Genomic DNA, 14,300 nt, shown 5'->3' on the forward strand with positions numbered 1-14,300 from the left:
GTGCCTGGTACCCCCCCCCTTGCTTTGCTTGCTGGTTTACCAAACGCAGGGCTTTATGGACTGCTGGCTTTTCCACGTTAGCTCAAAACAAATGTTTGCAAGCTCTTTAATCCTCCCTTTTATGAAGAGGGAGGGGAAATCAAGGCCAGCTGCTAACGCAGAGGCAGATTCCAGCCTTCAGCACTTTGAAGGACTGCTGTCAGCTGCCCTTGCAGGCTAAAACTATTTTAAAGTACTTTGAAATAAGCCCTTTTTGCATGTTGCACAGTCCTCAAGCATATGACTAGTTAAAAGAAATTCCTCCCACCATACGCATGGCTCTGTTTCTCCTCTTCCCCAGTCCCTGGATAGAAACTGCAGGGGAAAGCCAGGTGAGATGCTTGTCCCATCAGGCTGAATCCATTTCTCATGAGCACATCCCAGGGTAATATTTCTCAGTCCTCTCACCCAAAACATGTTTGGGTTTCATTCTCCGGCCGCGGGGCTGGCTGTGCGTGCATGGACGTGTCTGCAGCAGGCTCTGGTCCATGGCTCAGCACTGGGGAATCTCAGTCCCCTGCAAGCTCAATCCTTCATGCAGGTAGTTTGCATTATCAGATGGCTGAGCTCATCTGGCAGAGCTATTGCTTGCTTCCATGTCCCTCAGCAGAAAACTTCCTGGGAAAGGGAGATGGGGATGCTGGCAGCGGGTCCCCAGAGAGCTGAATCCGAACTCCGTGCTCTGCTCTGCCTGGACAGACAGGTTTGCTCTGCTACACCAGTGCTTCCTCCTCACGCTGCTCCTTGGTGTGTTTGTTTAGGGAAGTTGCCAGCCCTGTGCCAGGATGTGAAATGATTCCTGTGTTCAGCTGGGATCTTCCTAACTGGCAAGTGGCAAAGCAGTGGAGGGGAAGAGGAGACGCTAATGACCTGAAGAGGGTTTTGCTCAAACAGCCTCAGATAGACACAGAGGAAAAAGAGTTGTGAAATGGTGAGGGAGTTGGGAATTGCTCTCCAAAACAAGGTTTCCATTAGCAAAGCTCCACATTTCCAAAGCTGCTTGTGTTCCTGAAAACTCCTATTGTGTAAACCCCATCAGTACAAAGAGTCTTGAGCAACACCAAGTTCGGATGAGCAATCCATGAGTATTGGAGGGGTTGTTGCATGCTTTGGAGGTGAAATGTTAACAAGTTGTTGAGGATACAGGTCAAGAGACAGGAAACGTGGCAAAGCCTTGGCATTAGAGTGAAAATCATTGTCTTTCATTTTAGAACCCCTTTTTTTAAAATGCTGTGAGGAAACCTTCCAAAGGGACCATACATTCCCAAAGCATGACTTTCCTTACAGGCAGTGCCTGCTGTAACGACTGGCTTCTTTCCTGCTTTCTGGAGCAGAGGCTCAGCATGATGGGGCTTGCAGTGAATTGAAGCAGTTCCTCTGCAGAGTGAGGTGATAACATTTTTATTGATGTGTAGGATTCTAATAACTTGCCTTCCTCTGGGACCTGGCTCAGCTCAAGCTGGGGGGCCCTGGGCACTAACAGGCAGCTCCACCAGGGCTGTGTGTGCAATTACGGAGGACTCAATTATCATCCCATTTAAATGGCAGTGTTTTGAGGGTGGGGATGTCAGGGTGCAGCACCCCAATGCTTTTTCCATCCCCACTGCCACTGAGCAAGCAGTCTAGCAAGCACCACACGAAGCTCCCCCCATAAACTCCACACAAGGTCCCTTTGAGCTGCTGATGTGTCCATTACAGCTGCTTCACCTTATAAAGTGAAGTAACACTGCATCCATCTAATATTTTATTGCATCACTGAAACCCCTTTTTTCTTTATAGGGAGCTGAAGGGCACATGTTAAAAGCTGAGCCCTCCCTGGCAGCAAATTTTGCTGTGACGTTTCTATTACAACTAACTAGCCAGAAATATCAGTAAGAGCAGATAACTCGTAGGGTGTGCAGCGTCAGTCCCTGTGTCCCTCGCCAGAAGGCTGCATCCTGCAAACAGATGATGTCCCTATAATATTTGTAATGCGTTCAATAATAGACTCAGGGTTGCCCATTGGATAGGTCAAGATCTTTGTGATCCCAAGTGTCCTGCAAGACCCCAGGTTTTCTCTTTATCAACCAGGCTCTACTTAATCACTTGAAAGACAGTTCCTTGTGGATTAGTAAAGCTGTGTGACACCGTGTTAATCCTGGACATTGCCCTTAAAGCACTGGACCGTGCTCTGCTGTCTCACCATGGGTAGTAGTGCACCAGCAGACACTGGAGTTGCAGGGGTAGCTTTGACCCTCCTTGTGCTCTGTTTCAAGGTTCAAATTAGATGGGAGCATCTCTACCATCCTCTAGGCTTTGCTTGTGTAATTGCCACAAATGCAGGTGTGTTTTAAACACATTCTCTGAAAAAGGGCAGTTTCTTGCTGGTGGAGGACCTCTCTCCTTTCCTTCCATATTTCTGTTTGAAAGTCCCTTTTCTGTCAGAGCTGAAGGTTGTGACAGACTGATCTGCTACAGCTTCTTGCAGACTGAATGGTCCTCCTGCCCAGCATGGCCATTAGCTGGAGAGGCAAAGAGCAAAAACTATTTCCCAGCACATTCTCCAAGAGAGAGCTCATTTTTTGCTGATTTTATATTTCCTTTTATATTGTATTGCCTTTGGCTGGTTTGGGGCTTTTTTTATGGCATTAGCAACAATGCAAAACAGTGGATGCTGTAGCAATGTTTACCCCGTAGCTCCCTTCATGAAGCAATCAGGACAATGCTGAGATGGAGTTTGTCCAGGAAGCTTTTCTCATGAGGAGGACCCTACCAGAGGTTAATCACTTCCCAGAAGATACTCGGTCCATCACAGCCGTTCTCCCAGTGCTTGTGCTCTGCCTTGCTCCACTTGTGCTTGCACTGCCCTCTAAACGGGTTTTGCAGGTGCTTTATGTGCCTGGCAGCTGAATTAGAAACCCAGACCTGATCTCTGCTAATTCCAGGCAGTCAAATCCACAAAATCCCAGCTGGTCAAATAGCCCAGTAATGCTAATGTTGTTCTCTGGGAACAGTCTCTGTGTGCAGCTTGCAGAGAGAGCAGGAGTACTTTGGAAGGAGAAGTCACGTTGTACGGTGACATGTTGGACGACAAAAGGAGAAACAGAGTTTGAGCATTCCTTGGGGAAAATGAGTCTGGGTGAGGGTGACAGTCTCATCTGTCACAGGCATAATCCAGGGGAAAAAAAAAAAAAGATGTTAAACTGGTGCCATTACAGGGTGGAATGTGATTTCACATGTGTGGTGCATGTTTCTCCAGTCATCTGTGTTGTGAGATGCCCAAAGGCCCCAAAAAGCTTGTTTTTCCAGGGCTAGGCAACCACTGGGATATACCCAGAAAGCAGAGAGAAAAAAACCCTATCTATATGCACAGGTTTAGTACTGATCCCCGTACATCTGAATTGCAGAGTGACCTGAAAGCATCGTCTGGCTACAGTCCCCTCTTCCTCTTGCTTGAGGACGAGCTGAAAGGTTTGGGGTGGGAGGAAGAAAAAGTCCCATTTCTCAGGGCCAGAGTTATGTTTTCCAAAGAAACAATGGCACAGGCTCTCCTGCACTGAGGGTTTGTAACACCCTCAGGGATGGTAGTAAGAGGCTTGAGGTGAGGGACCCAGTAGCTGGTCCCCATCCGTGTGTCCTCATGGCACTGCATCCCGCCAGTGCTGCTGTTCCCCCTGGGCTGGAGAAGGAGGCTGCCCCAGGCACTTCAGCCAAGTTATGCAAGCCAGAAAATGATACATTGGCTGTTCCTGACTTTTTCTGAGAAAAAATAGGCTCCCAGCTCTCTAGCACGCTCCTACCATCCTCTTTTCTCTAGACATGGTCAGCGTAAAACTGCTTCCAAGTCAGGAGATGGGATCCCTGGAGGGATTTCTTGCGATTTTCAGACATAGGTATAACATTCCCTAATCCAAGCTGAGTCATTTTGAAACCAGACATGGAGACAGAGGTCTTCCATCCCAAATGACCAATGCCAAAACATTATAAAGCTGCCAGAAATGTTTCTTCTCCCCCTCACCCGCCTTTTGCTGCTCAGCAGTGGGGAAGTATGGCATGCTTGCTGTGAGAGCCATCCATAATCATGCCTTTACCCCATTTGGCACGTGGACGCACACAGGATGGCAAATGGGGGCAGATCATGTTGGCTCTCAGCACCACAACCCACTTGGTGAGTGCTCTGCTTTCCCTGGAATTGTTTAGTTTCCTTCATTTCCAGTTACATAAGGGTTCTGCTTTATTTCCGCGTGCCCTGAGGTCACTCAGAAGTGAGACAAGGCTGAGCTATAAACAAAGCCCTGGGCAGGCTGTTTCTCCTTCAGTTCCTTTTTAGTTCTTATGGTTGAACTTGAAATAAACCCTGTGTCAGGGGTGGTGAGAATGCGCCTGCTTGGTACTATGAGAGAGAGAAGGCTCTGACATGGGTGGCTGGACAAGAGAGATCCCATCCTGTCCCCTCTTGTATCTTTATAGCTGCATTTAAACACTGGGTTGGGTGCAGTGTTTTGGTGCAGGCAGGCACCCATCTGGGGCTCAGGTGGTGAGGGGTGCGATGCGCAGGTGTATGTGTACACGATGATAAATGTAAAGGCAAGAAGCAAGCGTCAGCATAGCCTGGTTTGTTTGCAATATCATAAGTCAGGGCATTTTGCATTCCCCAGGCAGGATGAAGCAGACGATGCTATCTGTGCAGTGGATGTCTGGCTGCAGCAGAGCCTCACCCTGTGTTAGCGCAGCTTTGCTGGGAGTTGAATGTAATGAGGGCTGGAAGCTGCTTCCCCTCACAGGGGGCTTCATTCCCAGCCTCCCACCCAACGTACGTGCTCCCTGCGGCCCCTCTGCTGTCATTTGCCAAGTGGTTTAATAATTCATAATCACTGCAACTTGCAGCCCCGGTTTAGCAAAGCACCCAGTGAGATTTCAGCGCCTTCGAGTGCTTTGTTGTGGCAAAGTTGTAGAGGTGATGCTTATGAGGATTATCTCTGTGCCTTATTTGTTTGTTATTTCCCTTAGCAATGTTGATGAGATAAACATAGTTCTAATAGGGGTGGGGAAAGGCTTCAGAGGGGATCATACAGCGTGTTCTTATCAAACCTTAATGTTAAGCAGAAACCTGTTTTGAGTTTCTGGTTCTGTATTTTATATTGAATGCCTGCAGACAAGCTACAGCTTTGGCTTGTGTTCATCCAAAAGGCGTGTGTTTCCATGGCTCCGGAGTGAAATATTGAGCCTGGCAGCCCCACGCAGCGGAGAACAGCAGCAAAATATCCTGCTATGTCCACATGCACCACGGTGCTGGCTCCAATCTGGCTACGGGACAGCTCCCAGCCGATGCACCGCAGGTGCCATATCTCCTCTTCCAGTGCAAGAGCCTCTGGGGCAGCTGCCAATGAGTGCACTCGGAGCATCATTCTACACAAGGGAGGTCTGGTGGGGTCAACACATCACCCCAGGGTTTGCACCCATGGAGAGGGCTTGGTGATGGGGTAAGAACCATCCAGATCAGGGCTCCTGCTCTCCTGGATGGCCTTGGAAAAAAGATTCTCAAGTTTCCTTGTTAGCAAATAGTCTTCACTGTGTGGTGGCTTCCTCACATGCTCTTTCTTCCAGGTTAGGGCTCGCCAGGGGTATTAGCTGTGTTCCCAGATGAAACACTTCATTAAGAGGGAGCTGCAGAGGCTGTAAATAAATGCTGGTAATTCAGGAAGATCGGACCTCAATGCACTGATGCAGCTCTGAAATGGCAAGTGACTGCATAAGAGGAGGGTCGATGCCACCTGTCCACCCTGTCCAGGGAGACCTGGAGCCACGCTATGCCTCCACAGGCATCTGCTGCCTTTGGGTGCCCAAGAGACCCTCAGGTGCTGGAGCCTGCTCCAGCCATCCGCTGTGATTGCACAGGAAGTTTTATGCTTTTCCAAGCTGAAATTTTCCTTGCAGGAGTTCAGCAGACCTGGAGAATAATGTGTTCCTCTCCTCTTTGCAAGCATTTTTTTCTGCATTTGAAGGCTGTTATTATATCCCCTTCAGCCTTCTCTTCTCTAGACTAAACAACCCCTGCTCTTTCAAACTTTATTCCTAGGTTGTATTTTCTAGATGAAACTTCTTAGACAAATGGTTATTGCCGTCCTCTGAACTCACTGCGGTCAGACTGGAGGGCTCCTGGCTCGCTCCCACCATGCCTTGCTGAGGCTGTGTGGCTCCACAGGGATGGGCAGGATCATTTAGAGAGCTTTGAAAGATTAATCTGAGCCTAACCCCCAGTTGTGATGCTTTACACCTTGCATTGATGTTAACATAAAGTTAAGGCTTGTGTTTCACAAGGGTTAGAAGTTGCATCCTTGAGAAGTGAAGGGGGCTGTGGGTGCAGCCTCAGGAGCATGGGCTCCATCCACCCTGAGCCGTGTGTGCTCTGTGCTGCCATTCCTCTTACAATCAACATATTCCCAGCAATTCTAGACCTTAAAATATGTGTGCTTAATTATAATTAGGCTGCCTGGTTGAACAGCCAGAAACATCCCCTGGACTTAATAATCACTGATTAAACCTTGTGCTCCAAGCACGAGCTGTACATATATTACAGGCTCCTCCTATGATATTGCTGCCCCTTGTGCTGACCAGCACTTTGAAGGGAGAGAGACAAAAGCACTCACAGTGTGTGCAAGGGGCTGGAGACCTTCATCCTGTGTAAGTTAAACCTGTGCAAGCCTTGGCTCTGCCTTTCCAGGAGCTGGATAGAGATGGCCATGGTGGGAGAGCCAAAACATGTGGGTACCATCCAGTGCAGATGCTGTGCACCAGGGTGAAGCACTGGCTCACCCTGTGCCCCTATGAGGCAGGACAAGATTGGTCCCTTTCAAATGATGCTGCCAGAATCCGTCTGCTGACACCACAGAAGCATCCTGTGGTGTTTAGAGCTGTCTTCCTGCACAGTGCTCTTGTTGCTCATTCTTACTGCAGTTCTCTTAACGAAGGGTTGCATAAATGTCACCAAGGGCTCATTTTCCTTGGCGTCAGCTATTGTCTGACAGATCCGATTAAGGCCACACTTGCTGTCAGCAGCTGTGATTCACATTCGGGTTAGCTCTGCCATCAATCCCACTGTTATTCTAGCTTTTTTGGGAGGTCTTTATGCATGTTACTGATTTGATTTTCCCGCCCGGAGGTGCGACTGGGCTCCTCCATGGTGGCACAGGAAGGACATGGGAAGCAGTGCCTGATGTGATGAACAGCATCACTGGGATCAGAGGCAGAAGACTGGGGGTCTAGCAGGGAGGAGTGCCAGGAATCACTCACTCCTATAATGGGAGCAGGAAAAGCAGGGATAGGGAACCTTCACAGAACCTGTGCAGGACTGTTTCCAAAGGGCAGTAGGCAGGTTGGGTTGGGTCACTGAAAATCAATGTGGCTTAGGAAGAGATAAAAGGTGTCAAGCTGGCTTGGAAAGTGTGCCCTTTTCAAAACAAAACATGGCTTTTTCTTGGTTTGGTTTGGTTTGGTTTGGTTTTTTAACCTAGCCGCCTCCTTTTCCTGTAGCTTTCAGGGCTCATCTTTGCTTTACCTTCCATAAACTCCAGAAACATCCCCATTAGCAGCAGAAAGCGGAGTAGAGAGAAATGGCCATGGCAGCTGGGACTCAGGAAGCAAAGCCAAATTGTGTGAGACCCAGCAGCAGCTTGGGCTCAAGTGCTAAAGCTTTCCCTGGTGCCACCAAGGGGAGGATTTGGAAACGTTCTGCCCATCCTTGCAGGATCTGTTGATCTTTTTTAAGGCTGAGTCCAAAGAAACCCTAAAGCAGCTCATGAGCGGGGTTAGTGACAGCAGACCTTGTTCTTGTTCAGGTTTGGCAAGAGCAGCAAATGCCAAAGGAGCTGAGCTCTTGATGAAATGTAAGCAGCTTTTGTGAAGGGGGGAAAAAAGAAGTTTATTCTTGAATTGTGGGCTGGGTTGTTGTTTTATTTAATTAATTTACAAAGTCATAAATTCCTGGTGATTGCATAAGGGCTGTGCGTCATGGGGAAAATCCTGCTGATGGTGCACAGCTCTCTGTGTTTGGTCTGCATAGGGAGGCTCTCGGAGAGGGACAGGGAGAAGAGTGCCAAAGCAAACACTCTGCGTTTGATTTGGGATGAAATGGATCTCTTTTGAAATAGCTTGCGAAACATGTCCTGAGCTTGCAGTGCAAGCGCTGACTGCTGCCAGTTGTCAAGCTAACATGGGGATAGTCACAAAATAGGCAGGAAACACCCTTAAAGCAGGTCAAGGACTAGGGCAGTGTGGGGTGTGTTGAGTTTCTCATTGATGGGCAGGTTGCTGAGCAGACGCCCCACTTCTCTGCCGTCGGGTGAAGGCTTTCTGAGCTGGAGGAAAGCATCTTGCAGGAGCTCAGAGATGGCTGGCATATGGGAAAGAGCCAGTGGTGTCTTAGAATCACAGAATGGTTTGGGTTGTAGAGACCTTAAAGCTCATCCAGTTCCAACCCCCTGCCACAGGCAGGGACACCTTCCACTAGAGCAGGTCGCTCCAAGCCCTGTCCGACCTGGCCTTGGATACTGCCAGGGATAGGGCAGCCACAGCTTCTCTGGGCAACGTGTTTAATGGGACCTGTGCAGCATAGTAACAAGCCTGAATTAGTGGCCCCATTTTAAGCTGCTCCTGTTGTTATTCAGTCCTCCAAAACATATTGTTGCATAGGGTGTGGGTGCTGGATCATGGCACCCTAGTTATCTCAGCTTGCAGGAGGCCTCAGGTTACCTCTGATGCAGAATTTCTCACTGGCTTTGCTAGTTATTCCTATCAAGTTGCAGGCAGTGTAGACATATGGGGAAGGGAAGTCGTGAAAAGCAACTCGGAGTCCAACTCAAATCACCTTAAATTGGTGTGATTTCCCCAAGGGAAGAACTGCCTGCTCTTTAGGAAAAAATAAAATCATCCTCTTAAAAGGGCTCTTCGGGACAGCATCTAAACCATTCAGTTATTATTTAAAGCAAAAGTATTAGGCCAAAACCAGCCTTCTCCCCCCCATCTCTACTGATAGAAATATCTCCTTCTTAACTCTCTTTTTCTCCTTCCTTTGCCTGTTCCCTGCGAAGGCCTCTCAGCAGATGGCGGAGCCAAGCGCCAGGAGCATCTCTCCAGGTTCTCAATGCCTGACCTAAGCAAAGACTCGGGCATGAACGTCTCGGAGAAGATGAGCAACATGGGCACCCTGAACTCCTCCGTGCAGTTTCGCAGCGCCGAGTCCGTCCGCAGCCTGCTCTCGGTGCCACAGTACCAGGACATGGAGCCCAACCTGCACAACCTCGCCAGCCCCCTCGGGTACCGAGAGAGGGCGGCGCATGGGCGGATGCACCAGAGCTTTGACTATGGCAGTGGGGTGCCTGGGGGCAAGCTAGGGGCACAGGAAGGTTTGAGGCATGCCCCCATGAGCGAGCGCACACGCCGCCGAACTAACCTGCAGGATGATGACCGGCATTACCGCCCACACCGGCCCCGGCGGTCACGGCGTTCCCGCTCGGATAACGCCCTGCACTTGGCCAGCGAGCAGTGCTACCGGCTGAAGGAGAGACCCTCGCTTCGAGCCAGGGAAGACTACGACCAGTTCATGCAGCAGAGGAGCTGCAGAGAGACGGTGGAGCAGGGTCCCCGAAGGGACGTCTACGGCCACTGTCCCCGGACAGTGTCGGATCTCGCCTTGCAGAACCACTTGGGTGAGAGGTGGGGGCCCTACTTTGCCGAATACGACTGGTGCTCGACCTGCTCCTCCTCTTCGGAGTCTGACAACGAGGGCTATTTCCTCGGGGAGCCAATTCCCCAACCCACTCGCCTCCGGTATGTGACCAGTGAGGAGCTCCTGCACAAGTATGGCTCATACAGCATGCCCAAGTCTTCCACACTGGGTGGCAGGGGACAGTTACACAGCCGGAAAAGACAGAAGAGCAAAAACTGTATCATATCCTAATGGCATCCTTGCCAGGCACCTTGGGAGAATGTAAATTAACTCACAAACTTGCACTGGCTTAGATCATGTAAGTGCTTTTATTGTAACAAAAAAAGACCCGAAAGAGTAGGGATTTGTGAGAAGGTTGTAGACTGGCTTCTAGAAATAGTCATAATCCTGGGCACGGTGAATATATTTTGCACATCTTACTTTGGAGAAATAAAAGAACACAGAAAAGTTCACTTTAGCCTCTAATACTTACCCAGTAGTTTTTCCTCTTTCTCCCAGATACTGCCACCCATTTGAGTTCTGTTTGTCCATACGTTTTTGGTTACCACTGTTGACTCTCAGCATCAGTTTGCTGGTAGCTTTTGATTTCCACCACAATTTTGTTTTCCATTAGCCATGTTGATAGGTGATTTGTCTCTCGGACGGTGTGGGAGCCTAAGTTATTTCCATGATTGTTGTAAATGCAATGTAAATGAGAGTTTGGAGAAAATATTTTTGTATTTTGTAATATCAGAGGAATTTCTATATCTTAGGAGTCACTGGGAAAATGCATGCACATTCAGAGTTGTTTTCAGCCACAGCTGACCAAACAGTACTTTGGACCCCCCTCTTTTCCATTCTGTCATCAAACTTCTTAAGTCTATCAGTGAGAGTTTGAGTTGTCATTTGTTTTGAGGTGTTTTGGTTTGGTTTAACTCTTTTTTTCTGTTTGTTTGTTTTGATCCTGGTCAATAAAGGGAATGTTTCCTGATTCATTAAGTCGTGTAGAGGCCTCGGTGGCATTTTGAATTCTGCTCACACCTGTGATTTGCAGGTTACACTCCATCAGTCAGATACAGGAACCCTGACAGCTGCAAAAGGGACTTATTTTTATTTTAATTATTATTATTAAATAGGAAAGAACAGAACTACCAAATGTCTGCAACGTTGTAAATGACCAAAGCCAGAGAAGGAATTTTACACCTCTGTAGAGAACGCTGAAGTTACTAAACGTTGAACTATTATTTGGAGTAAATAAAAGTGTAAATGGTGCAATTGTGTGATGTCAGCATGACGTTGTTTTGAATATAGACTTGTCTTATGGTGCTCTAGTCTCCTGGGTTATGTTAACTGCTGTTCATTATGAAGTGGAAGTCTCAATATTGCCTACTGCCTAACACATAAGAGAACAACCGCAAACCGCTCCCCATGGGCATGATCCTGCCCTGTTTGGGGTGGGGCTCAGCCCCTGCCAGCCCCATCGTGGCAGAATATTCTATATATAGGGCTCAGCTGTATTGTATTATGGTGGATGTGAGTTTGTTCTCTGTATGCTTTAAACCATTGGGGTACTGCCATCGCAGCACATCCCAACAGAATTGCAAACCAATGCCAGTTGTCCTGGTGCTTCCTGGAAAGGAGCAGGTTTGCAAAAGGGGCTCTTGGCACCCAGAGATGTAGGTTAGTGCTTGAGGGTGTTAAGATAAAGCTGGGCTTTAAGCCAACATCATCCTTGCCCCATGCGCTGCCAGCACCTCGGGGTACCCCTGCACCTCCACTGAGTGCTCCTGCATCCCGGGAAGAGGATCCCCATGCAGGGATAGCACCAGCACCCCTGGGCACACACAGGGATGCCCCATTGCCTACTCAAAGCAGCAGATGCAGAAACAAATCTTGAAGATGGGTGTCTCCATACCACAGACTATTGCTAGGAAATCTTTTGTTGTTTGTAAAAGACAATGTGATAATTATTATTCCTTTAAAGAAGAAAAGCAAAAAAAAAGGAAATGACACTTAAGTATATTTAAAAAAGAAAATGTTTTTTTTCCAGTTGGAATAAATGGAAGTATTAATCCAAAGGGAAGTCTCATGTGTATGTTTTTTGCTCTTAAGGAGAGTTGGTTAATTTTGACTAGAAAACTTGATTTTTCCTTAGCTGGTCTTACAAAAAAAGTACACAAACTAACCCAGCCCCATCCCAACATGGTTTCAGTGGGCAGGGAAAGCTGACAGAGGAACATCTCCTGCACACCACACACCTCCTTCCTCAGGGTTGGTGACCATTTTTTAGTGTTAAAAAAGCAGAGTTTTCACCTGGTGTAAGTCAGCACAGCTCAGCAAAAATCAGTGCCAGGCCTTGGGCTTACACTGGGGGAGACTTCAACATGTAATTTATAAGTAATGGCTTTTTCCTTAGGAAGATCACAAATCTTTCCTTGTTTTCCAAAACAGGCCTGGTAAGTTGGGTAGGGGTATTGCTTTCAGTCGCAAGTATGACGCTATAACTACAGGTTATTATATAATTGGCATTTAATAAGTACAATTTGTTGTCAGTGATTAAAAGCACAATGAGTGTTGTCTGCCAGCCCTGATAGAGCTGAGCTGCTCTTCGTACAACAGGAGCCTGGATCGCTCAGCAAATGGGAAAGAGATAATCCCCAGCCTTTCTCCTTCAGCTGCTTGCTGCCCCTCCCTGGGGTAACTTAACACAGTTTAAAGACTCCTTGCAGCAGAATTGCAACACCTTTCTCTGAGTAATTCTGTACCAAAATCCAGGGCCCAGTGCCCTTGTGCATGTTGGAAATAGCTCTTCAAAACCCAGTACTCACCATTGAGCATTTCTGCATCCCTGCAGAGCACTGATGTGCTACCCAGCTTTAATGCAACGCTGGAATCAGAACAGATGGGCAAGAAAGTGGGGAGATAAGAGTATCTTGGGTGATGCTCCCCTCCACCAGGCCCTTCATCAGCACAATAGGAAGGACTCAGATCACATTTTACAAGACAATCAGTGCTGGCAAACAGTGAGTTGGTACAATAAAAGTGCAAATGCAGCTTCCAAACTTGTTTCTATTTTTCATATGGGCTCCAGAAGTCCCTTACACATGGTTAAAGGAAAAAAAGCTTTTTTTCTTAGCCCATTTGGAGGATGATTAACCATTCCTGACAAACCCACTGAGCTTGAGGGATGGAGCTACATGTCTGTCAAATCTTGCTCCGTCGCCATCTGGCCCCACTGGTTTACCTCTCTGAGCATGCTGTGGTGCCAGCACCCCATGGGAGCGGGGGGCACGTACAGCCATTTCCATTCACATCACTGAGTAAAGATGACACCACCTGAAGAGTGGGAAGCATTTTGCTGGGGCCCCAGAGAACTGCGTTCCCGGAGTCGCACTATCAGTGTTGCTTAAAAAGAAATAGAATAAAGGTTGATGAGGTCTGTTGCTGCCATAATTTTCTTCCATTTAAAAAATCTTTTTTTTTCCCCCAAAAAACTCCTTGGTAAGACCCGCCCAGTGTGACCTCCAGGGCTGGGATGGCTTCAGCAATACCCTGGCAGTGCTGACCGTGGCTTTTGCACCGGGAGCAAAACACCCCAGTGTAGCCAATGTGTTGGCCTAAAAGCTACTGGATCTGTGCAGAGAAGCTTCCAGCACTTGAGGCTTGTTTTCTGGGGAAGCCAAAAGCCACACAGCCTTGAACCTGTGCAGATAAATTACAATCAGATGAGCAGAGCCCCTGCAGAAAGACGCAGAGATGGGAAGTATGAGGTTAGAAATAATCAGAAGCATCCTGATCTCCAGTGGTTATATGCAGATAATCCCATATTTGCAAATACCCTAAATGGCTCTGGCTACACAACCTGTGCTGAGCTCGCAGGAGCGAGCAAGGATGCGAGCAGCCTGTACTGTTGGGGTGTGCAGGAGCACAAAGTGCTCCATGCCTTTGAAATAATACCCAGTTGCTCATGAAGAAGAGCCTATGAACAGTTTAAAGACAGCAGTATTGAGTGATGGTTTAGTTAATGAGAGCAGTTAGATGATGGCTGAGGACTGCTGAGAAAGAGACATACATTTAACATCACAATTTAATAGTCCAAAAAGACCTTCCCATGCATCATTCAGGGCTGGCAGCCCTGAACCCAGCACTGCTAATCTGGGCTCCTGAGCTGGGAGCTGCTGTGTTATCTGATGAACTTTGCTCTTTCAGGCTTAAAAAAGAGATCCCAGTTCCTTGCATTTACATAAAATTATGCTATTATTGAAATCTAGGCTGTCCTCATTCTCCAGGATATTATCTGCCACCTACTAGATGACCGTTGTCCATGGCCAGGGGAAAGCTCATTAGCTAAGAGCAATTTCGGAAGACTATTTTAAAGGGGTTTATTTTAATGCAACACATTTTCAACCTAGATCCTTGAAACTATTCAGGAACTGAGCTCCTGTTTGAGTACAAAAGGAGAGTTGGTAGCCAAGGACATAAAGGGCCATGAACAAATCTCTAGAGAGCTGGGTCCTATTTCCAAAAGTGACATATCAGTGCATTTATAACCTGGACCTAATAATAACACTTTTCT

At 47.7% G+C, this 14,300-nt stretch overlaps 1 protein-coding gene across 4 annotated transcripts in view; it reads left to right on the forward strand.

Moving 5' to 3' along the window:
* Positions 1–11,731, forward strand: part of PRICKLE2 (prickle planar cell polarity protein 2) — a 105,427-nt gene extending 93,696 nt beyond the window's left edge. For 3 of the 4 annotated variants that reach the window (XM_061455825.1, XM_061455829.1, XM_061455828.1), the window contains 2 exons: positions 7,857–7,904; positions 9,108–11,731. In XM_061455825.1, the coding sequence (XP_061311809.1) occupies positions 7,857–7,904; positions 9,108–9,976 (917 nt within the window). In that variant the 3' untranslated portion in view covers positions 9,977–11,731. The remainder of the gene's footprint in view (positions 1–7,856; positions 7,905–9,107) is intronic. The other variant, XM_061455826.1, reaches the window with a different exon arrangement.
* Positions 11,732–14,300: the final 2,569 nt, after the last annotated feature.

This window comes from Pezoporus flaviventris, unplaced genomic scaffold, assembly GCF_033815535.1.
Source record: "Pezoporus flaviventris isolate CSIRO_AGI_PZ_B2104156 unplaced genomic scaffold, CSIRO_AGI_Pfla_v1 ptg000021l, whole genome shotgun sequence".
Taxonomy (NCBI): Eukaryota; Metazoa; Chordata; class Aves; order Psittaciformes; family Psittacidae; genus Pezoporus; species Pezoporus flaviventris.